Source organism: Podarcis liolepis, assembly GCF_965112155.1.
Source record: "Podarcis liolepis genome assembly, chromosome: 9".
Classification (NCBI taxonomy): domain Eukaryota; kingdom Metazoa; phylum Chordata; class Lepidosauria; order Squamata; family Lacertidae; genus Podarcis; species Podarcis liolepis.
This window is the reverse complement of record NC_139564.1, coordinates 23,139,425-23,164,917: the sequence shown is the minus strand read 5'-3', so window position 1 is coordinate 23,164,917 and position 25,493 is coordinate 23,139,425. Positions and strand designations below refer to the sequence as shown.

Genomic DNA, 25,493 nt, shown 5'->3' with positions numbered 1-25,493 from the left:
GTGATCATGTCTCCTTCGATGAAGGTGCCATGGTCTGATCACTACGCTCTGAAAGCCAGGATTGACTTTCCACCCCCACCCTGCTTAGGTGGCGAGCCGATTTGGGCTCGCCCGCAGAGGCTGATGGACCCGGATAGATTCCGTCAAGCCTTGCGGGACCTTACTCCCCCTGGCGACTCATTGACTGAGCTTGTTGAGGGCTGGAATACCCAGCTCCTGGCAGCCATCGATGAGATCGCACCTAAGCGCCCTCTGCGACCCCGCAGAAACCGGGCTCCCTGGTTTACCGAGGAGCTTCGGAAAATGAAGCGGGACCTCAGACGGCTAGAGCGAGTATGGCGGGGTGCCCGTGACGGAGCCTCAAGAACATCTTATAGGGTTTTTATGAAAACCTATGAGATGGCAGTGAAGGCTGCTAAGAAGTCTTACTTCTCGGCCTCCATTGCATCCGCTAGCTCTCGCCCGGCACAATTATTTAGTATAATTCGGTCTTTAACGTCCCTTGAAGGACAGCCAAATTTAAATAACAATCTGACACACAGCTGTGAGGCATTTGCGAGCTTTTTTGCGGAGAAGGTCCTGATGCTCCGCCATGACCTCCCTGCCAATTTGGATACAATAAAGGAACTGGAGGCCCCTCGACTGTCCTCGGGTCCAGTATTGGACCACTTTGACCGGATATCTCCAGCCGATGTGGACAGATTCCTCCAAGCTGGAAAGCCCACCACCTGTCCTCTTGACCCGTGCCCGTCATGGCTGATTAGAGCGTGTCCAGACGAGGTGCGGGGCCCCCTGGGGGATATCATCAACTTGTCCCTTGGCACCGGGATATTCCCAGGGGAACTGAAGGAGGCGGTGGTGCGTCCGCTCTTAAAGAAAACATCATTAGATCCCTCAGATCTATCCAATTACCGCCCGGTCTCGAATCTTCCATTCCTGGGTAAGGTGATTGAGAGAGCAGTTGCTGAACAGCTTGGTAGGTTTCTGGATGAAACATCTGCTCTAGACCCATTCCAGTCCGGCTTCCGCGCTGGTCATGGGACCGAGACGGCTCTGGTCGCCCTAACAGATGATCTCCGCAGGCAGCTGGATCGAGGCGGGTCAGGGCTGCTGATTCTTCTAGATCTGTCAGCAGCCTTTGACATGGTCGATCACGAACTCCTGGACCACCGCCTTGCCGACGTGGGGATCCAGGGCACAGTCCTTCAATGGCTGCGCTCGTTTCTCTCTGGTCGGGGACAGAGGGTGGCGCTTGGGGGGGAATTGTCATCACGCCACTCCTTGGTGTGTGGAGTGCCTCAGGGTGCAATTCTCTCCCCGATGCTTTTTAACATCTTTATGCGCCCCCTCGCCCAGCTTGTCCGGAGTTTTGGGCTGGGTTGCCATCAGTATGCTGATGACACCCAACTCTATCTGTTGATGGATGGCCATCCTGACTCAGCCCCAGACACGCTGACCAGATGTCTGGAAGCGGTGGCTGGATGGTTACGTGGGAGCCGGTTGAAGTTAAATCCTTCGAAGACAGAGGTCCTCTGGCTGGGGCGGGACGATATGGGATCGAGGGGGCAACTCCCATCTCTTGCGGGGGTGCAATTAGTGCCAGCACCGTCCGTTAAGAGTTTGGGTGTAATCTTCGATACCTCCCTCTCTATGGAGTCGCAGATTACAGCTATAACAAAGGCGGCATTTTTTCATCTCCGCCAAGCTAAGCAGTTGGCCCCTTATCTCTCTCGTCCTGACCTAGCCACTGTGATCCATGCGACGGTCACCTCCAGACTGGATTATTGTAACTCGCTCTACGTGGGGCTGCCCTTGAGACTGACCCAGAAACTCCAGCGGGTGCAGAATGCCGCGGCGAGACTCCTTACGGGGTCTTCGCTGCGAGAGCACATTCATCCGGTATTATACCAGCTGCACTGGCTCCCGGTGGAGTACAGGATCAGGTTTAAGGTGCTGGTTTTAACCTTTAAAGCCCTATACGGCCTAGGACCCTCGTACCTACGGGACCGCCTCTCCTGGTATGCCCCACAGAGAAACCTACGGTCTGCAAATAATAACATCCTCAAGGTCCCAGGCCTCAGAGAGGTTAGGCTGGCCTCAACTAGAGCCAGGGCCTTCTCGGCTGCGGCTCCAAACTGGTGGAATGCTCTGTCACAAGAGACTAGGGCCCTGCGGGACCTGACATCTTTCCGCAGGGCCTGCAAGACAGAGTTGTTCCGCCAGGCTTTTGGTCAGGGCGCAGCCTGACTCCCTCCTCTGGCAACCTGCACAGAATTTTGTTTAATCGGTTGCCATCAATTTGATTTTAACTAATTTTTATAATGAAATATTTTTAGAATGTGTTATTATTTGATTGTTTATTTGATTGTTGTTAGCCGCCCTGAGCCCGGCTTTGGCTGGGGAGGGCGGGATATAAATAAAAATTATTATTATTATTATTATTATTTAACAATCCTGCATTAAAAACAAGAGCACCTCCTTACCCTTAGAAAGTTAACCTGCTTCTAGCTAACTCACTGCCATGCTGGTTTCCTATGTACAAGGAACTTTTAAACATGGGGAATTCCCCACTTGCATTCTGGAGTTAAACCAGGATGGATGGCTGTAGCAACTGTGGGAGAGAAATGCGCTACTACACAGGGACACTTCTCCCTGCCCCTCACATCTCTGCTTAGCACAACCCATGCTGGGGGGTGGAGGAGGGTGGACAGCTGGAAAGGGAAAGGCCCTCATTTCTCCCCTCTTCATAGCCACTTTCCCTGAAAAAACTTCCAAGGTAGGGTATTCAACTTGATGAAACTACACAAATAAAAAAAGAGGGGTGCAGGAAGCATTTGAAAATAAGCAAAATAATAATAATTTAGGTAGCCAACATGTTCTGTTAAGACAAAAACAATCTAAAAGTAATATCTTTCTTAGGAACCACTTCAAAGATCACTTCAAAGAAGTTAACAGACTTTCAAGTCCATCGAAACTCTGAATCAGGCTGGAGGTTAAGCTGAAGAAACAAAAGGGGAAGCAAGGAGGAGAGAAAGCAGTTGTTGGGCAAGGTGAAAATGACCTGGTCTTTAAATAGAAGGCGGGTGGATGGCGGGGAGATGTTACTCATTAACCTTAGGGTGCCCTTGGTATAAATCAGGGGTGGAAGACCTTTCTCAGCCCAAGGGCCACTTTCCCTTCTAGGGAACCTAGAAGGCTTGGCTGGAAGCAACTGGAATGACAAAGACTAATTAATTCATACATCCCTTCTAACCTACATCTCTAGGCAAGAAGGAAGCATGTCTGAGTTCAAAGACACAGTCAAGGCAAAAGCAGTCAAGGAGGGTGCAAAGCAGGGCAAGAGAGGGTCTGGATGGGGAAGGGGAGCAGCCTGGGGAGAGGAAGGGAGGCCTGGAGGGAGGGATGCAGTCAGCACCCAAGCAGAAGGTTCCCCATCCATCTGGAAACAGAAGACTAGGTGAGGCACAGCTGCTTTGGATCCATTTGACTCTAGCACTATTCAGACCATTTGGGTTAAAAACTTGCATTATATCAGGTGGGGAGAACCTGTAGCCCTCCAAGTGTTGTTGGACCACAGGTCTCATCATCCCTGATCACTGGCTAAACGACCTCGGTCCAGTATACCTGAAGGAGCGTCTCCACGCCCATCATTCTGCCTGGACACTGAGGTCCTTCTGGCAGTTCCCTCACTGAGAGAAGCCAAGTTACAGGGAACCAGGCAGAGGGCCTTCTTGGTAGTGGCACCTGCCCTGTGGAACACCCTCCCATCAGATGTCAAAGAGAAGAAGAACTACCAGACTTTTAGAAAACAACTGAAGGCAGCCCTGTTTAGGGAAGCTTTTAATGTTTAATATACCACTGTATTTTAATACTTTGTTGGGTGGGGTATAAATTATTATTATTATTATTATTATTATTATTACAGTGGTGCCTCGCAAGACGAAATTAATTCGTTCCGCAAGTTTTTTCTTCTTGCGAGTTTTTCGTCTTGCGAAGCACGGTTTCCCATAGGAATGCATTGAAAATCAATTAATGCGTTCCTAGGGAAACCGCCTTCAGACCAGGTCCGGGGACAGTCTGTCCCCAGACCTTTTCTGAAGGCTGGCGGGGGAAGAAGGAGTTCCCCGCAGGGCTCTCCAAGCTGCGGATAGCAGCCTGCTGCCCCGCACGAGGGGCGCTGTTAAGCAGAGCGCCCCTCGCGTGGGGCAGACATCTGCAGCTTGGGGAGCCCTGCAGGACTTCCCCGCAGGGCTCTCCAAGCTGCGGATAGCAGCCTGCTGCCCCGCACGAGGGGCGCTCTTTAGCAGAGCGCCTCTCGCGCGGGGCAGACATTCACAGCTTGGGGAGCCCCGCAGGACTTCCCCGCAGGGCTCTCCAAGCTGCGGATAGCAGCCTGCTGCCCCGCACGAGGGGCGCTCTTTAGCAGAGCGCCTCTCGTGCGGGGCAGACATTCGCAGCTTGGGGAGCCCTGCAGGACTTCCCCGCAGGGCTCTCCAAGCTGCGGATAGCAGCCTGCTGCCCCGCACGAGGGGCGCTGTTAAGCAGAGCGCCTCTCGCGCGGGGCAGACATTCACAGCTTGGGGAGCCCTGCAGGACTTCCCCGCAGGGCTCTCCAAGCTGCGGATAGCAGCCTGCTGCCCCGCACGAGGGGCGCTCTTTAGCAGAGCGCCCCTCGCGCGGGGCAGACATTCGCAGCTTGGGGAGCCCTGCAGGACTTCCCCGCAGGGCTCTCCAAGCTGCGGATAGCAGCCTGCTGCCCCGCACGAGGGGCGCTCTTTAGCAAAGCGCCTCTCGCGCGGGGCAGACATTCGCAGCTTGGGGAGCCCTGCAGGACTTCCCCGCAGGGCTCTCCAAGCTGCGGATAGCAGCCTGCTGCCCCGCACGAGGGGCGCTCTTTAGCAGAGCGCCTCTCGCCCGGGGCAGACATTCACAGCTTGGGGAGCCCTGCAGGACTTCCCCGCAGGGCTCTGCAAGCTGCGGATAGGCGCAGCAGGCTGCTATCTGCAGCTTGGAGAGCCCTGCGGGGAAGTCCTGCAGGGCTCCCCAAGCTGCAGGTGTCTGCCCCGCGCGAAGGGCGCTCTGCTTAAGAGCGCCCCTCGTGTGGGGCAGCAGGCTGCTATCCGCAGCTTGGAGAGCCCTGCGGGGAAGTCCTGCAGGGCTCCCCAAGCTGTGAATGTCTGCCCCGCGCGAGAGGCGCTCTGCTTAACAGCGCCCCTCGTGCGGGGCAGCAGGCTGCTATCCGCAGCTTGGAGAGCCCTGCGGGGAAGTCCTGCAGGGCTCCCCAAGCTGCGAATGTCTGCCCCGCGCGAGAGGCGCTCTGCTAAAGAGCGCCCCTCGTGCGGGGCAGCAGGCTGCTATCCGCAGCTTGGAGAGCCCTGCGGGGAAGTCCTGCAGGGCTCCCCAAGCTGCAGGTGTCTGCCCCGCGCGAAGGGCGCTCTGCTTAAGAGCGCCCCTCGTGTGGGGCAGCAGGCTGCTATCTGCAGCTTGGAGAGCCCTGCGGGGAAGTCCTGCAGGGCTCCCCAAGCTGCAGGTGTCTGCCCCGCGCGAAGGGCGCTCTGCTTAAGAGCGCCCCTCGTGTGGGGCAGCAGGCTGCTATCCGCAGCTTGGAGAGCCCTGCGGGGAAGTCCTGCAGGGCTCCCCAAGCTGCGAATGTCTGCCCCGCGCGAGGGGCGCTCTGCTAAAGAGCGCCCCTCGTGCGGGGCAGCAGGCTGCTATCCGCAGCTTGGAGAGCCCTGCGGGGAAGTCCTGCAGGGCTCCCCAAGCTGTGAATGTCTGCCCCGCGCGAGAGGCGCTCTGCTTAACAGCGCCCCTCGTGCGGGGCAGCAGGCTGCTATCCGCAGCTTGGAGAGCCCTGCGGGGAAGTCCTGCAGGGCTCCCCAAGCTGCAGGTGTCTGCCCCGCGCGAAGGGCGCTCTGCTTAAGAGCGCCCCTCGTGCGGGGCAGCAGGCTGCTATCCGCAGCTTGGAGAGCCGCTGCGCGCCTTCTCCTCTGTTCCCGGACCTCCCACCACAAGCCTTCAGGACAGGTCTGGGAACAGAGGAGAAGGTGCGCTGCGTTTCCCCGCTGTCCCAGGAGATTTCCCTATGGGCTTTCGTCTTGCGAAGCAAGCCCATAGGGAAATTCGTCTTGCGAAGCCTCTAAAAATCGGAAAACCCTTTCGTCTTGCGGGTTTTTCGTTTAGCGAGGCATTCGTCTTGCGGGGTACCACTGTATTATTATTATTATTACTACTACCAGGCAGAGGGCCTTCTCGGTAGTGGTGATCCCCCTGTGGAACATCCTGCCTTCAGATATCAAGGAGACAAAGAACCGCACAACTTTTAGAAGACATCTGAAGGCGGCCCTGTTTTGGGAAGATTTTCATGTTTGATGTTTTATCGTGTTTTTAATATTCTGTTGTGGTTTTCCCAGCCAGATGGGCAGAGTATACATTTAGTATTTCTTCTTCTTCTTCTTCTTCTTCTTCTTCTTCTTCTTCTTCTTCTTCTTCTTCTTCTTCTTCTTGATGAGAGATGGCACCTAGCAACATCTAGAGCAGAGCTTTCCAAACCGCGTGTCACGACATACAAATGTGTTAGCTGCAGTGTGTAGGTGTGTTGTGCGAACGCTTCCTGCTCTCCTTCCAGGGCTGGAAAGGGGTTAGTTTAACCTCTGGTTTGCTAGCAAAACTGAATTAGGTAAAGGTAAAGGGACCCCTGACCATTAGGTCCAGTCGTGACTGACTCTGGGGTTGCAGCGCTCATCTCACTTTATTGGCCAAGGGAGCCGGCTGAGTCGCAAAATGATGTATGTCTAAAAAGTATGTCACCAACATGAAAAGTTTGGAAAGCTCTGACCTAGAGACTTGCAGGTTCCCTATCTCTACTTTATATGTTGTCAGCAAAAAGACATTCCAGTTAAGAGACGACCAATGAACGTCGTCTTTTATTCCCCATGTCTTTAGCATGTAGGATCGTTACTTTCCACACCGCATGAATCCACAGCTGGCCTCATGATTATGGGCCTGCTTTTGCTGAACGCTAATTGTTTCTTTTCTTATCCTCCAGTTATTTATTGAAAGAAATGGCAGCTTGGGAAAAAGCACAGGCTGGGGAAATGGGCGTTTTATTGCATTATCATTATTCTGTGCAGCTTCGAAGAGCTCACAGAAGACAGCAAACATACCGATTACTTGCTTGGCCGGCTCCACGTCCGCCGTTGCTTCTTCCAGTGATGACAGCAGCCTGGTTGAGATCTGATGGACGGATTCAATGTTGCTAAATAAGCCGTCCACATCGAGCCTAGCAATCTGGTGAAACACAAATGTTGGACAGCAACAGTCAGGGGGGGGGAATAGTAAGGGGATGCTGTTTATTGCCGACCCTCCCCTGCTATGCCATTTTTGCCGTTAGATGCAGTTTCAGCAAAGCCTTCTTATTAATCCTCTCATGTGGAACAATGGCTTGCATGGGCAACATTGGTTGTTTTTCTTCAATTAATACATTTCGGGCTGACACAGTTCATTGATTAAATACACAGTTATTTGAGATATTCCTTCGGGGATGCCTTGTGAAAGGAAATATTGGAATATATGTTGGATCCAGAGCAGACCTACTGCAATCAATGATACTTAAGTCCATCATAGAATTGTAAGGGACACTGAGGGTCATCTAGTCCAACCCCCAGCAATACAGGAATCCTGCCCACAGCTGTTCCTGGGTGGGCTCGAACCACCAACCTTCTGGCTAATAGCCAGACACGCTAACCCATCACACCACAGGATATGGGATGATTATTGTTCAAACATTTGCCAAAGATGTAAAGATGGTAAAACCCAACTTGGTGACAATTGGGGAGCAGGAGAAGGAATTATATACTTGATTTATTTTATTACTTAAAGGCAATCTCCCTTAAAAAGGTAAAGGTAAAGGTAAAGGACCCCTGACAGTTAAGTCCAGTTGCTGACAACTCTGGGGTTGCATTGCTTATCTCGCTTTACAGGCTGAGGGAGGCAGCAGTTTTTCTGGGTACTGTGGCCAGCATGACTAAGCCGCTTCTGGTGCAACAGAACACCAAAACCAGAGCAGCGCATGGAAACGCCGTTTACCTTCCTGCTGGAGTGGTACCTATTTATCTACTTGCACTTTTTGGTGTAGTTTCGAACTGCTACGTTGGCAGGAGCTGGGACCGAGCAACAGGAGCTCACCCCGTCTCAGGGTTTCGAAGCGCCGACCTTCTGATCTGCAAGCCCAAGAGGCTCAATGGTTTAGACCATGGTGCCACCCACATCCCTAGAATCTCCCTTAAAGGTAAAGGTAAAGGGACTCCTGACCATTAGCTCCAGTCGTGGCTGGCTCTGGGGTTGTGGCGCTCATCTCACTTTATTGGCCGAGGGAGCCGGCATAGAGCTTCTGGGTCATGTGGTCAGCATGACTAAGCCGCTTCTGGTGAAGCAGAGCAGCGCACGGAAACGCCGTTCACCTTCCTGCCGGAGCGGTACCTATTTATCTACTTGCACTTTGACGTGCTTTCAAACTGCTAGGTTGGCAGGAGCAGGGACCGAGCAACGGGAACTCACCCCATCGTGGGGATTCAAACCACCGACCTTCTGATCGGCAAGTCCTAGGCTCTTTGGTTGACCCACAGTGCCACCCGCATCCCTAGAATCTCCCTTAGAAACACACAAAACAAAGCAATGGTGTAAGTGCAAAATTAAAGACATATAATGAGAAAAATCACAAAAATCTATAAAGAGATTGCCAACGTGGTCAGCAGCATGGTCAATGGTCAGGGATGATGGGAGCTATAACATCTGGAGAGCATCCCACTTTGCGGGCCCTTCTGTAAGTTAAATCAGAAATCTAATGAAGCTAAACCTAAATAGGTACAAATTTGACAGGTGTTGGAATATTTAGGACAGGTAACAGAAAGCCCTTCTGCACACAGCACATGTTAAACTATGGAACTTGTTCCCACATGAGGCAGTGATGGCTGCCACCCTAGATGGCTTTAAAATAATACTGGACAACCAAAAATAATAATTATTATTGAGATTTCGAGGAATAAAAGAAAATCACGATGAGAATATCAAAGAAGTAATAATAAAAGCCCTAGCATCCTGGTTGGAAATTCAGGAAGAAGACATCTCTATCTGCATGGACAGAGATATCCAAATTCATATGGCAGTATAAAAAACAAGAATTAAACACAAACTTCTAATAGATAAAAAAAGAGAGGTGGACTAGCGCTACCTGACTTAATTTTATATTATGACGCTGTCTGTCTAAATTGGCTAAAAGAGTGGATTGTATTAAAGATGGTGATTTGTTAGATCTAGAAGGATTTAATAATCATTATGGTTGGCATGTGTATTTAGCTTATGAAAAAGGGAAAGTACACAGGGGATTTATGAATCATGTCATAAGGAAATCATTATATAAAACTTGGACAAAATATAAGGATCTCCTAGAACCGAAAACTCCATGGTGGGCATCACTTCTAGAAGCAATTACAATAAAAAAGAAAAATATAGAATTAGAATGGGCCACATATAAAGATCTGATTAATGAAAAAGACAATAAATTGGTAATTAAAGATAATGAGGAAATTAAACCACACCTTACGGGTTGGATCCAATACCATCAACTGCACAAAGTGTTCAGGACGGATAAGAAAAATGGTTTCTCAAACAAACCTTCATTATTAGAAAAAGTGTTATTACAAAACAAAACCAAGGTAATATCAAAAATGTATGATACATTATTGGAGTGGGAGATCAAAGACGAACAGGTCAAGGAGGTAATGATCAAGTGGGCTTTAGATATTGGGGAAACCATTCACTTAACAGCATGGGAAGAACTATGGAGAAAGAACTGGCAATTTACAGCCTGTGAAGTATTGAGGGGAAACCTAATCAAGGTGTTTTATAGATGGTGCTTAACACCTACCAAAATAGCTAAAATGTATAAGACAAAAACAAATCTGTGCTGGAGGCGTGGAAAAACAGAGGGGACACTTATACATGCTTGGTGGACCTGTGAAAAAAATCAAAAGCTTCTGGAACACAGTATATGATGAGCTTAAAAAAATGTTTAAGTATAACTTTAGGAAAAATACAGAAGCTTTTCTACTAGGGATAACGGACACAGGTATAGAAAGAGTAGATCAGAAAATATTCCTCTATGCCACAGGAGCAGCAAGGATCCCAACTGCTAAAAACTGGAAAAAAGAAACTGTGCCAACAAAAAAGGAATGGCAAGACAAACTGTTAGAGTATATTGAACTGGCTAGATTAACAGATGCAATTAGAGATCACACTAGACAAGTGTTTCAAAAAGCATGGGGAAAATGCAGAGAATACTTCACAAAACAGTGCCCTAAAATACATACCTGGACTTGTTTCGATTAATGTCTGCAGGAGACTTTGTGGATATTTAACTTATAATTAGAAAAATCTTAATAATTATTCATAAAGGAAACAGTTTATAAGAAGTAAATAAGGAGGCCAGATACAGGATAAAGGAAGTCTTTTATCTGGTTGTTTGTATTGTTGTATGTTAGGCTCGCTGTACGTCATGTTCACATTTAATGAGGGTGGATTTGTGTATTGGGGGTGGGGGTTGTGTTATGTTGTAAAAAAAAACAACAATAAAAATTTAAAATAAGTAAAATAAATAAAAGAGAACTGGACAAATTCATGGCGGAAGAGAGGGGCTATTGATGGCTGCCATCCATGATGGCCATTCTCTACTTCCATGGCTGGAGGCAGCAAAGCTTCTGAATACCAGTTGCTAGAAACCACAGGAACATGGAGTGTGCATTGTGCTGAAATCCTGTTTGTAGGTTTCTCACTGGCCTCTGGTGGGTCTCTGTAAGACCAGGCCTGATCCAGCATGCTTCTCTGATGCTCTCAGTTGCTGCCCATCAAAAACAGTTCCTTTGGAATCATTCGAAAACAACAATCCAGCTCTCCTTTGCCCCCATCGGTTTTTGCCTTTTAAGATGAAGGGAGAATGACTCAGCCTGCAAAAACCGTGGAGCATACAGCAAGGAGCAATGCATGACGCTAACAATAGTGTTGATTTTGGCAGATAGGTGAGCACCTTCAAACATGCCTGCCCATTAGTATTCATTAGTAACAGAACTGTGTATTTACCCAGCCGCTTTCAGAATACAGCCCTAAAGAATCAAATTGCACGTTGTAGTAATGGGAACAATCATACACCACAGTAATTGCCAGTGGGAGTAATGTTTGATTACAGAGCCCAGGAACATTTTCAGTGCATAAGAAACTTCAAAGCAGTCTCAGCTAAATTCTGTTCTTCATTCAAGAATAACAGATTTCCTGAGATTTGTCCTGAGAAGAATAAGTCGGTAGCCACTTTATTAAAAAGAAACGAACAGAGCGTACAACTGTCAAATTGTAGGTTTGGCCGTAGTCCCTCTAACAGCACAATCCCATGCTGTGTGTAGGAAGTTAATTCAGAAATAAATACCACTGAATTCAATGGGTCTTACTCCCATTGGGATGTCAATTCCAATGTTATGATTATTTTAAAGCCATCCACGGGAATTCCATAGTTTAACTAAGGGCTGGATGAAGAAGGACTTCCTTTTGCATGTTTAGTTGGGTGCACAAGATCTCTTAATTTCAGTTAAGGACCAACATATTACTTCTGCACTGACCCAGAGACAGAAAGAAAAGTCAGCATGTTAGGTGTTGGTGTTTTAAATAGAGCTTTCTCTGATCAGCAAAAATATGTTTCAAAGTTATACTGGACCGACACCCCCTCCCCAAAAAAGTTGCGTCAAGGAAGAGGTGTTCTTGTAACATGACACAGTTGTGGATGCTCTGTGCCAAGGCTTCAAGGTGGGCTATGATATAAGAGTGCAATTGTGGTGCAGATCATTGACAAGTTGCAATTTGTCCATCACTCCTGCTGTATTCCAGCAGGTGAAAACAGCTCCTGCCCGCAGAGCATGCTGGGATTCCCAACAGGGTTTTGCCTTGATAGCTCTGGGAAAACAACAGCATGTTGCCGTCTAAATGGTAGCTAGACAGCTTTGAAGCCCCTGCTGAACAACAGAGCGGCGGAGTAAAATCTGCATGGAGAGATATAATTGTAGTAAGCACTTCCATTAGCTTCGCTGTCTAAACCACAGTCCCTCGGGACTTGTTCTGCTTCTTGGCAAAGTATTTTCCCACAGTTGCTGTCCACAGAGCCATGGTGACTTTATCTGAACGGTGCAGTGCTTTAGAAAGAATGTTGCTGAAGGATCGCATTGTCCGCAAAACTGGTAGGACCAGCTAGGGCGTGAAGAAGGAACTTGATGGTTGGTGGGCTTTCGGGGATCTGCTCAAGACTCCAGAGACATGGGGAAAGCATAACAGTGATAGTCCATTGCCTCCCCTCACCTCTGGCCTACAAATGTTTGCAGGCTGGGCCTGGGATGGGATATGGGATAGAGCCAGTGTGGTGTAGTGGTTAAGAGCAGTAGTCCCCGCTCCTCCACCTGCGGCTGCTGGGTGACCTTGGGCTAGTCACCCAAGCCCCACTCACCTCACAGAGTGTTTAATAATAATAATAAATTTTATTTATATCCTGCCCTCCCCAGCCGAAGCTGGGCTCAGGGCGGCTAACAACAATCAAAATAATCCAACATTCTAAAAACATTCGTTATAAAATTAATTAAAATCAAATTGATGGCAACCATTAAACAAAACTCTGTGCAGATTGCCAGAGGAGGGGGTCAGGCTGCGCCCTGACCAAAGGCCTGGTGGAACAGTTCTGTCTTGCAGGCCCTGCGGAAAGATGTCAGGTCCCACAGGGCCCTAGTCTCTTGTGACAGAGCGTTCCACCAGATTGGAGCCACGGCCGAGAAAGCCGTGGCTCTAGTTGAGGCCAGCCTAACCTCTCTGTGGCCTGGGATCTTCAGGATGTTTTTATTTGCAGACCGTAAATTTCTCTGTGGGACATACCAGGAGAGGCGGTCCCGTAGGTACGAGGGTCCTAGGCCGTATAGGGCTTTAAAGGTTAAAACCAGCACCTTAAACCTGATCCTGTACTCCACCGGGAGCCAGTGCAGCTGGTATAGCACCGGCTGAATATGATATCGCAGCAAAGACCCCATAAGGAGTCTCGCCGCGGCATTCTGCACCCGCTGGAGTTTCTGGGTCAGTCTCAAGGGCAGCTCCACGTAGAGCGAGTTGCAATAATCCAGTCTGGAGGTGATCGTCGCATGGATCACAGTGGCTAGGTCAGGGCGAGAGAGATAAGGAGCCAACTGCTTAGCTTGGCGTAGATGAAAAAATGCCACCTTTGTTATAGCTGTAATCTGCGCCTCCATAGAGAGGGAGGTATCGAAGATTACACCCAAACTCTTAACGGACGATGCTGGCACTAATTGCACCCCGCAAGAGATGGAAGTTGCCCCCTCAATCCCATATTGCCCCATCCCAGCCAGAGGACCTCTGTCTTCGAAGGATTTAACTTCAACCGGCTCCCACGTAACCATCCAGCCACAGCTTCCAGACATCTGGTCAGTGTGTCTGGGGCCGAGTCAGGATGTCCATCCATCAACAGATAGAGTTGGGTGTCATCGGCATACTGATGGCAACCCAGCCCAGAACTCCAGACAAGCTGGGCGAGGGGGCGCATAAAGATGTTAAAAAGCATCGGGGAGAGAATCACACCCTGAGGCACTCCACACACCAAGGAGTGGCGCGATGACAATTCCCCCCCAAGCGCCACCCTCTGTCCCCGACCAGAGAGAAACAAGCGCAACCATTGAAGGACTGTGCCCTGGATCCCCACGTCGGCAAGGCGGTGGTCCAGGAGTTCGTGATCGACCATGTCGAAGGCTGCTGACAGGTCTAGGAGAATCAGCAGCCCCGACCCGCCTCGATCCAACTGCCTGCGGAGATCATCTGTTAGGGCGACCAGAGCTGTCTCGGTCCCATGACCAGCGCGGAAGCTGGACTGGAATGGATCAAGAGCCGATGTTTCATCCAGAAACCTACCAAGCTGTTCAGCAACCGCTCTCTCAATCACTTTACCCAGGAATGGAAGATTCGAAACCAGGTGGTAATTGGATAGATCTAAGGGATCTAATGATGTTTTCTTTAAGAGCGGACGCACCACTGCCTCCTTCAGTTCCCCTGGGAATATCCCGGTGCCAAGGGACAAATTGATGATATCACCCAGGGGGGCCCGCACCTCGTCTGGACACGCTCTAATCAGCCAAGACGGGCATGGGTCAAGAGGACAGGTGGTGGGCTTTCCAGCTCGGAGGAGTCTGTCCACATCGGCTGGGGATATCCGGTCAAAGTGGTCCAATACTGGACCCGAGGACAGTCGAGGGGCCTCCAGTTCCTTTATTGTATCCAAATTGGCAGGGAAGTCATGGCGGAGCGACAGGACCTTCTCCGCAAAAAAGCTCGTAAATGCCTCACAGCTGTGTGTCAAATTGTTATTTGTTTGTTGTGGGGGAGTGTATGTTGTGGGGGAGGAAGGGAAAGGAGAATGTTAGCCGCTTTGAGACTCCTTCGGGTAGTGATAAAGTGGGATATCAAATCCAAACTACTACTCCTCCTCTTCTAGTTTAGGTCTTCCTTGGCCTTCAAGCCCAGAGGTGGGAGATCAGGACTCTTTCCACATCACAGCCTCTCCTCAGCCCTTCAACAGCCCTGCTTCTCACTCTCCTTGAGTGCTCTTGCCTGGCAATGATGTGTCCTTGGACTCTGGGTCATGCCCCTTGCTTGCTTGGACTGAGGGCAGAAAGGGGTCTGTCTCTGTGTATGTAGAAACTAACTAGCCTACTGTACAACCATATAACGTACACGTTCTTCTCCTTCTCATTTTGCTTCTGGCCCATGGGGGCCTGGAAGGGAATGCTTTCCTTTGGCTGAAAATGGCCTCCCACTTCTGCTTTACTACCTGTCTGTCATGACACTACCTGTCATGAGCCAGGAGTCAGCTTCACCTACTGAACAGCAGCCTGAAGGGGATGAAGTCGGAGCGACTCCACCTGCAGCTGATGAGCCTTCACAGAAGAAGAGGCACTGATGAGAACCAGCTGGCTCTGGGCTTCTTAAACGGAGCTTTCAGCAGTAGTCAGATGCCGGAAACAATGCCTGTGGTTCCCAGCCCTACCTTGGTCTCCATCTTGACCCTTGGCTCTGTGATCATCTGGATGCCTGACCTCTGGGCTGTCAGGCTTTATATGTGGATTCTGCTCTCAGGCAAGTGTTCATCAGAGGCTCCTAACCCGTGCTTGCTCAGCAATGGAACTCAGTCAAGGCTGCAACACTACCTTTGAGCACATACCATGGTTTTCACTCCAGACAGTGAATGACTACCCCTTTCTAGGTACCACTGCCCCTAACTCACCCCCCATGTCCACCATCTATTCAAACTTGACTCTGCCTTGGTTGCTCATAGCCAAAAGAAGGAAGTATCCTAACCCCCAGAAGGTGTCTAATCCAGAAAAAGCGAGAAAAATCCTAAGGATGTCAGGTAGTTCAGGTAGGATGTGTCTATGATATGGCAGATCTGCCAACACATCTGAAGACAGCAGATTCACCAAAAAATTCAGCCCAGCAGATCTTTTACAAATGCCCCCCTTTGAAAGCAGAGTGATGGGAAGATTAGCTACAGCAACTCTGATTCAGGTCTCTCTCAGCGGAATGCATTTAGGAGGTCCACAGCTGACATGCTCCATTTCAGAGCCCAGCACTGGCTAGAGCCAACCGAAGCATCACTGGCAAGAGCTCTCCACCCATCAAGGTCTCCACAATTGTAGAGTGCCCCCATAGCAAAACAACAACAACAACGAGGAATACGTCCACCATACCTAGGGGGACCCATATCTGGGGGGACCCAGAGGTGGAAAACTTGTGGTCCCCCAGATGTTGCTGGACTACAATTCCCATCATCGCTGAGGATTAACCATGCTTTCTGGGGCTGATGGGAGCTGGAGTCCCACACCATCTGGAGGGCCAAGCGTCTTGTGCCAGTAGGGTGAGATTTCTCTCTTGGTTTATCTCTCTCGGAGTACGCTAGATGATGAATACACATTTATATATTAAACATATTTGTTACCCACCCTCCACAAAAAACACACCCCTGGGGAATAAAATTGCAAAATTCAATACCTATATAGCAAACAGTTAAAACTACAATCAACCAATAAAAACATTTATATAAATAAATAACCATTGCACTGTCCCAAAATCCTGGTATTAAGCATATTTCAGGTAACATAAAATAAAAAATACAAATAGCTCAGAGGAACATGGACAAAAACAAAGGAAATTCTTAATGTGAATTCAGTCGCTATTCATTGTTGAAGAGAGTAACACCGAATCTTTATCAGAAACCTGTCCCTGCCAAAAGACAGCTGTGATAACCCAGGATTTCCTTACCTGCCTTCCTCTCAAGGGTTCAACCACTATTCTGATGCACAGTTCCAGATCATTGAGATAGTCTTTTTCGGTCTGCACCATTTCTGTAATTATCTTGTGCCTTCTAGCCATCAGACGCCTGTTCAGCTGTTCTTCACTTTCCAGGGGTGAGCCAACTGGTCCCAAGGACCCTGCTTGTGGTGCCATTTTTTCTGTAAGAAACAAACACCACTTCTGTTTTTTTCTTTATTTTTTAAAAATATCAGTAAGGGCTAGCAACTTTTGCTGCTTTCAAACAAACCAAGGTGAAGTTCCATCGTAGTTTGTCATAAGCAAAAGCTTATGAACTTCTCACAGCTGTGCCAAATGAAAGTACGAGGAAGCATAAGAGCCTGAGGATCACCTCGGCCTGTTTCCAACACAGTAAACCATGGCTTGGCTTGCCTTTCAAATGCAGCCACTCACATCATTTTGATATACAGTGGTACCTCGGGTTACATACGCTTCAGGTTACATACACTTCAGGCTACAAACTCCACTAACCCAGAAATAATGCTTCAGGTTAAGAACTTTACTTCAGGATAAGAAAAGAAATCTTGCTCTGGCGGTGCGGCAGCAGCAGGAGGCCCCATTAGCTAAAGTGGTGCTTCAGGTTAAGAACAGTTTCAGGTTAAGAACGGACCTCCGGAACGAATTAAGTACTTAACCTTAGGTACCACTGTATATGAGAGTGGTAGGAAGGATGCCCACCTTTTCTATAGGGTTTTGTTTTCCTAAGAAAAACACACACAACCACACCAATGCAGAACAACAGAAAAACCCATTAGGACAACTCTGAGTTTGCTGTCAGCTCATATATGCTGCCTTATAGAACAATCCTAACATTTGATTTGAGCTGATGGAGGGGATTAAGGTAAAGGACCCCTGACCATTAGGTCCAATCGTAGCCGACTCTGGGGTTGCGGCGCTAATCTCACTTTATTGGCCAAGGGAGCTGGCATACAGCTTCCGGGTCATGTGGCCAGCATGACCAAGCCGCTTCTGGCGAACCAGAGCAGCGCACGGAAACGCCGTTTACCTTCCCGCCGGAGCGGCATCTATTTATCTACTTGCACTTTGACATGCTTTCGAACTGCTAGGTTGGCAGGAGCAGGGACCGAGCAACGGTTTATTTGTTTATGTACTCATTAGTCACATTTCTAGATCATCCTTCCTCCCTAGGCAGCCCAGGGCAATCCACAACAAAATATAAACATGCATACAACAATAACTTTTAAAAATACCTTTGTAAAACTCAGAACAATGAAAACACACCAATCAGCAGTCATTTTTGTCCCCCATAAGAGACCATCCTTTCTTTCAATCCCCTGTGTTTTACAGATAATGTGATTTGTTTTCTAACTAGCTCAGTGGAGGGCTTCTACGTTCCAAGTCAAGAGCTTGCACATCCTACTCTTGATTTGATAGTAATGGCATGGAAGTTGGAGTAATGTACCCAAAAGCACGTATTCCAAGCACCAGACACCCTTCTCTCTCAATTAGACATTTGCATCCACAGCAGGGTGGATGTGGGGGAAGGGAAGCCTTGCTTTTGGCTCCTTGCCATTACGCAATACAATAGGAGCTCGGTGGTTTGCTTGTCCTTGGTGGTGTCGAGTTACATGCCTGCAAGGCTCTCCCTGAGGGGATGACATTGCCAAATAAGCTACCTGTGTCCTTTGCAAACAAAAAAAAAGTATATTGGAAAAATTAGAATAATAAAAACAATAGTAAAAAGCAAACCATTTCCCATGTCATGCAAGGTAAATCTCTGCACTTACCTCCACAGGTGTAATGGGGTGTGTGTGTGATTCTCTGAGTGAGAGAGTGGCAGGAGAATGTGTGTGTGTGTTTGCAAAGCCCTTGGCAAGCTGTGCAGCTCTAAACTCTGCAGCAACTCTCTGTGCATCAGCTTGCAAGAGGTGTGTTGGGGGCAGTATTGGGACAGGCTGAGGGAGGGTCTGCCGCCAGGAGTGTGGATATTCCAGTCTTTCCACTGCACGGATTCTTCCATTCAAGGATTTAAATAAGCCCTTTTAAGTGTGCAAACCTTCAGAAAGCACACCCAGCTGTGCTACATGCCACTTAAAAAGACACAGACACACATGGCCATTATTTGAATATTTCCTTTGTGGGGGGGGGGGAGAATGGAACCACTTGGTTTGCCAAAGCTTACTGGCTTATGTGCTTGCCAGCTGAAAGATTGCCGTTTGGTCAGTGGCGTAGTGTGGGTTGTCAGCACCCACAAGGCAAATAATTTGCGCCCCCTAACCCTAACCCCCAGATGTTGCGCCCGGTGCGGCCAGCCCCCCCTGCACCCCCCACGCTACGCCACTGCGTTTGGTGCCTTGGAGCCATGCCACATTTAGTCTTTTGTAGCCACACAGCCAACCCTCATGTTGCCTCACCCCACAACTACTTGGAATTCTGGGAAGGCAGAGGAGCAATGATGCTGGACCAAAGCATGAGAACATAAGAAGATGTGCCAGTCCAATGGCCCATTTAGTCCAGCATCCAGACCAGCAGCCAAACATGACCCACCAGGGATAAAATTTGGCCCACAAAGCTTCCCCCCCCCCAATTATGCCATCAGGTGTGTGGCAGATAGGGTTGTGGCTGCCAGTGCCACAGTGGGGCTGGCAGCAGGGTCAGGGAGTTGTCAGGGGACAGATCGGCCAGAATGACCTTGGTAGCATGTTAGGTAAGGGTGCTGAGAGTTGCTAGCAGACCCCTATTACCCTTAGGTAAAGGTAAAAGGTAAAGGGACCCCTGACTATTAGGTCCAGTCGTGGACAACTCTGGGGTTGCGACACTCATCTCGCTTTACTGGCCGAGGGAGCCAGTGTACAGCTTTCGGGTCATGTGGCCAGCATGACTAAGCCACTTCTGGTGAACCAGAGCAGCGCACGGAAACGCCGTTTACCTTCCCGCCGGAGTGGTACCTATTTATCTACTTGCACTTCGTGCTTTTGAACTGCTAGGTTGGCAGGAGCAGGGACCAAGCAACAGGTGCTCACCCCATCACGGGGATTTGAACTGCCGACCTTCTGATTGGCAAGTCCTAGGCTCTGTGATTTAACTCACAGCACCACCCGCGTCCCCCTATTCCCCTTACAGAGCTACAATTCTCAGAGTAGTTTAACTGTCGATTTGCTATTCCCACTGAACTCTGGGAATTCTGGCTCGGTGAGTGGAATAGGAGTATCCTTAACAACTCTCAGTACTCTTATCAAACTACATTTCCCATGAAGCTTTGGGAGAAGCATTTACAGCGGTATGATACTGATTCATAGCGTAGATGGCGCCTGAACGTGTTTTGCTCGGCATAAAGAAGTTCTAAAAATACGTGTGTATCTAGCTTTCCAGAGTATTTGAACAGAGGAAACATTATAGTCTCTGTGACCTTGCATGAACTGCCACCAAATTTGAGAGTGCTCTGATACTATCAGGTCCAGTGACAGATTATTGATTAGGTAATCCAAACTCCAGACACCGGTTTTTGTTTTCCAATGAATTATTTTTTTGGCAGTAGATATGAAAGAGGCATCCCTTCCAGGAAATATCTGGTTTCAATTTCCTGACCATAGAGTCTTTTAATTGCTAACCGAGTGCTCTCTGGAGTGTTGAAAGAGCTCAATGAAAGAAAGAAAAATTGCACATATGAAATAATATCCTCACGGTGAATTGTTTTTCTGGTGGATTCAGATGACCATTTTCTCTTCTCACTGGGTGATAATTTCTGAAGTCAATGCATAAAAGGATCCCTGTATGGATTCTGCAATAGTCATTTCGGAAAGTTACAGGGGTGGAATTTGGGGTGGGATGGGTTTGCAGCATCACCAAAGAATAGTGGTCACAGAATTTATTTATTAAATTCATATCCTGCCCTTCATCCAAGGAGCTCTTTTCACCTGTGTCGAAAGAATTCTATTGGCCATGGGTTAGCTCAATCGGTAGAGCATGAGACTCTTAATCTCAAGGTTGTGGGTTTGAGCCCCACATTGGGCAAAAAGATTCCTGCATTGCAGGGGGCTGGACTATACGTATGACCCTTGTGTTCCTTTCCAACAATGCTATGATTCCACCAGTTTGTTACTGAGCCTGCTTGGAAATTCTGCTTCCTCTTTCGGGGGGCAAGAAATCAGTAGTCACTGTAACCTCAGTTAAATTTACCTTTTTTTTTTTTTTACCCAAAAGAGCAATGCTGTGTCTTGTTAATAAAGAGTTCAATATGAAAAGGGAAGAAATAAAGGCCCATAGAACATATTTTTTACCTACCTGCTGGTCCCTCCTGCCCTATGTAATTATAGCCTCAACATTATAGGCTGTTGTATTCCTATTTGTAACTTGATTCTATTGAGGAAAAAGGACTATATATACACATGCAGCAGGACATCAATATTGGAAACAAATCCATTGAAGAGAAAGTGCGACTGACCTGCATGGACAACCTCCAGAGTTAAAGGAAATTCGGCAACCAGTAAGAAAGAATCAGCATCCATAAGGGCTGAGAGATGGGAAAAAAGGCCCTGCCCTATACAAACTTTAGCTTAGGAAAGAAAGTCACTGCCTTGATGGGTTGCATATACCCCACCTCCCACAGCCCCGTGTTATTTTTTTCCTAACCTCTGTAGTGCACTGCCAGCTTGAAGATGGTAATTATCCACTTAAATTACACTAACCTGTCAAAGTAAGTAGAAAAAGGGGGAAGTTTGAGATGTGTCCAACAGCAGCATTGGTAAACCACTGAAAGAGATTTCAGAAACATTCTTGGAGGACCAAGAATGTAGAACCTGAGATGAGGCAAAATATACAAGCACTATTTGTCTTATTTTTCTGGTGAGAAACTAGCCTGTTTCCCCCCATCCCCCAGTGCTTTACTTATCTGCCAGTCCACCTCTTCCTTCTGGGGGGGAAATCCTACAACCACCTATGCAAAGAAGTTAGTATTGCAATGACCAGCATTGTGGTTTTTTTTGTTTTGTTTGTTTGTTTGTTTTTGAGACCTCATGTAAAATCATGCAAATTTCCATTTAATTCTACTGGATCTGACTTTTATCCAGGTATGAGTGTGTGTTTCTGTCTATGTCTTGGAGAGATGACCCAGGCAACAAAGTATATTATAACATATATAATAGAACTGACAAACCTAGACAGCATCTTAAAAAGCAGAGACATCACCTTGCCGACAAAGGTCTGTATAGTTAAAGCTATGGTTTTCCCTTTAGCTGTATAGTTAAAGCTATGTATGCAAGTGAGAGCTGGACCATAAAGAAGGCTGATAGCTGAAGAATTGATGCTTTTGAATTATGGTGCTGGAGGAGACTCTTGAGAGTCCCATGGACTGCAAGAAGATCAAACCTATCCATTTTGAAGAAAATCAGCTCTGAGTGCTCACTGGAAGGACAAATCATGAAGCTGAGGTTCCAATACTTTGGCCACCTCATGAGAAGAGAAGACTCCCTGGAAAAGACCCTGATGTTGGGAAAGATGGAGGGCACAAGGAGAAGGGGACGACAGAGGACAAGATGGTGGTCGGACAGTGTTTTCGAAGCTACCAACATGAGTTTGACCAAATTGGGAAGGGAGTGGAAGACAGGAGTGCCTGGTGTGCTCTGGTCCATGGGGTCACGAAGAGTCAGACATGACTAAATGACTAAACAACAACAATAGAACTGCAACTTCCTATATACTAACAGCCAGCTCGTTCTGCGGGTGCCAATCCTTATATCACCAAAATGGTTCTTCCCCCATCCCATCTCAAACAAGGGGGAGAGATCAGCTGACTTGGAGAGGGGAATCCAAAAGTTTTGCAGCAACACACACACACACACACACACACACACACACACACACACTCAACAAGTACTATCTAAAGAGGCAGGGACCCAGCAACAAATCTGAGCATGTTCAGTGGGCACTGAGGGCTAAGTGTCTGTTGGAGGGAGGGGGTGGAATGGAGTTTCCTTGAAGAGGGCATTGCTGGCTGGCTCAGACACTGAACAAGACATCGCAGCATTTTGCTGAAAGTCCCACTTGTTAACTGGATTTGCAGTGCAATCTTACGCAGGTATATACTACAGAAACTCAAAAGCAAGCCCTTATTAAGTTACTTAACTGCGAGAGAAGCATGTGTAGGATTGTAGCCTGAAAACATCTTGATTGACTAAAACAGGCACTCCGGTAAATCAAGCCACAGGTTTAAAAACGTTGTTTTGCATTACTTTTAAAATGCAAGTATTTAAAGCACCATTGGACACAATGGGGTGTGCATGGCAAAGCAGTATACAGCAGCAGACTCCGCCCCTTGACCTATATGCATAGTCATGCAGCCCTTATAGGTGTGAGACTTCAAGTCAGCCATTGGGGATTGGCATCATTGGGCTAATGCTCACAGCCCAGTAGGGGGAGCAATACCAATTCATGGGGTCTCCTGGCCCTGCTATTCCCTCTCCTGGCTTGTCTGTGCAGCCCCTCTTTAGGCGAGCAGTGAGAGGAGCACAGAGAAGGAGCAAAAACATCCACATTCCTTGTCCTCTCCTGGTATCCAGCAACTGAAGCCAGAAGTGAGGGAAGCAAGGGAGACTTCCTTTCCCGGGGAACTATCCACGGGGAGCATCTTGATCAAAGGAACCCACACTATGGGGCTATTTGATTTTTCATGTGATCAAATGAATGACTGGACTCTCTTTTATGGAATGACAGCCCTGATAGGCAATGCTCTTTGAACAATAAAACAAGCTTACTGTGAATCATAGAACCATAGCATTGCAGTGTAAAGTCTAATGTTTCAATGGCAAGGTCAACCGTATTCAGCACCCGACATCAAACGAGAGAAATTTACAAAATGCCACTAACAGGCTAGGCAAAGTTGTGAAATCTAGTTCCCATGCAAATTGGGCCAGGTCCAACGGGCACGTAAGCTCTGGGGCATATTTAGCGCTCACCAGGAACTAGATCATATGACATGAAAGTACGTCCTGGAATTACTGAATAGGTATTGTGGAAGGTGGGGTGGGCAGAACACTGCCGGCACTGGGTCTGTATATATAGCAGAGCAACATAGCTTGCCCTTGACACACCAAGCAAATGCACACATGCTGTTTCCTTGTGTGTTAAGAAGAATGTTCTGTGCAGCCGAAGTGTTCTGCCAGGTAGCCTTTGCATATAAGGAAATGCCGTGTCTGCAGTACCCTTTAAAAGGCCTGGAGGGAGGGAGGGGGGGCTAAGAACAACACGGACTATTGTTCATCACAGAGATCTAGTTCTCCCTGGAAAGGGGTGTGTGTGTGAAAGCCTATGGGGACATGGCCTTAGGGCAGCATAACCAAACCTGTTCCGTATTACCAGTATAGTTTTACAGACTGCATTCCTCCAGTGAGGCGAAAAGAAATTTCACTGTAGTTATTTAAACCATTTTGCTGATAATCCTATGCACACTTAAAGGTAAACATACGTAGAACTGGCGTGTTGATCGTATAGCCTAACCCTCTTTTAGAGGATAGTTGTCTAGGAAGTCGTTTTAATGGTGCACAGATGGTTCTGCATTTTTATTTTCCCTGCTCAGAAACGGCACTTTATTTTCATTATTTCAAATCTGCTACAAGTCCTAGGAACTATGTTTTTTCTCCCTGCACTCTGGGAGATCAGAGTTCTGCTGAATTCACGGAGACAGCTGTGCAATAAATAGCACTGGGGATTGCAGTTTGCAGGAGAGAAAACACACCCTTCTGCCCAAAGGGAATAGATATGTGTAAAATAAAATGTCATTGTACTTATGTGTGGCCTCAGGGGTGTGCAGGGGTGGAAAATGTATGTTGTCTCAGATCACCTGTTCCTAATCCAAACAAGAAAATAACCAAATCAAAGCATCTCCCCCCGCCCCGCAAGACAAACGTTCACCAGGTGACTTCCTACTATTTAAGGCTGCATACAAAATATCTCACCCTGTCTGTATATTTCAATGCGTGGCTTCAATGCATTAAAATTGCCCCTTGTGTTACTTACAAAGTGTTACAGCAGGAGCAGTATGACAGTTATAATGCTACAAAATTGCATTTAATCACGCACTTCCCCTCAACGTGAGATGAACTAGGTTCCCTTCAAAGTATTTTCTAGCTTAGTGGTGCTACAGTGGAGAACCTATTTCTTACAACAGCAACAACAATAATACTGGCAAGTGCTTAATAAGATCTATTCCATAAAAATGTTTTCCACCACATCTAACCTGCTCACCACCTTCCATCACAGCTAACACCATCATGCAAGCTTCTCTGGTATGGAATTGTTTTCCAGTAGTTAGACCAGTACTTCAGAAATGTGGGTCACAATGCAGTCCTAGCCATGTCTACTCAGAAGTAAAGATTCACGGAATTCCATGAGGCTGGCTCTCAAGTTAGTAGGGTTAGGATTGCAGCCTCAAGCCCTTCCTCTCCTCATTTTTATTACCTTGTAATTTCTGGTTGTATTCACTCCTGTCGGACTGACTCCTCCTCAAAGTCCCAGAGCTGTTGTGGTCTCCAGAAATATGACTCTCCACCACCGTGTCTGTCTTCCTCCTCTCCAACATGTACAGCCTGTGCCTTATGAAGGTCAAGTTTTTTTTCCTGGCCCCCACACTTTCTTTCCCAGGTGGCTCTTTGGTGTCCATTTCCAGACCAGAGCAGGAAAAGAAAGGAGATGGAAAAGGAAGAAACCTGATTGAGTAGAAAAGCTAAGCTGGTTCGCCCTTGCAGGAGGTGTGTTTGCCTGCTTGTTGCTTGGGTGAATGGAGCAGCTTCTCCAATGGATCAGCTGTCTTGCTCCAAGTTCCACTTCTTACCTGGCTCACCTGACTGCCACCTCTGCAGCCTAGCAGGGCTCCACCCCTATGAGGTCATCCTTTAGTTACACTGACTGGGGAACCAGACACCTGTTACCTGAGAGACTTGCAGCACAGGGCATGGCATAGCAGCAGGGACTGATCAGCTGGCAGGCTCACTTGCATATCTTTCCTTCATTTTTACATCTCTTTCTTTTTAACACCTTTTTATCTATGTGAAAACAAACTCATGCATGGTTTTAATTCTGCTTCT

The 25,493-nt window shown here is 47.9% G+C and overlaps 1 protein-coding gene across 2 annotated transcripts in view; it reads right to left on the bottom strand.

Annotated features, from left to right (window-relative positions):
- The window catches only part of ARHGEF38 (Rho guanine nucleotide exchange factor 38), a 61,497-nt gene extending 36,265 nt beyond the window's left edge, over positions 1-25,232 (bottom strand). For both annotated transcript variants that reach the window (XM_083459211.1, XM_083459212.1), the window contains exons 1-3: positions 24,868-25,232; positions 16,402-16,592; positions 7,164-7,287 (exon numbers count right to left, since the gene is read on the bottom strand). In XM_083459211.1, the coding sequence (XP_083315337.1) occupies positions 7,164-7,287; positions 16,402-16,592; positions 24,868-25,069 (517 nt within the window). In that variant the 5' untranslated portion in view covers positions 25,070-25,232. The remainder of the gene's footprint in view (positions 1-7,163; positions 7,288-16,401; positions 16,593-24,867) is intronic.
- Positions 25,233-25,493: the final 261 nt, after the last annotated feature.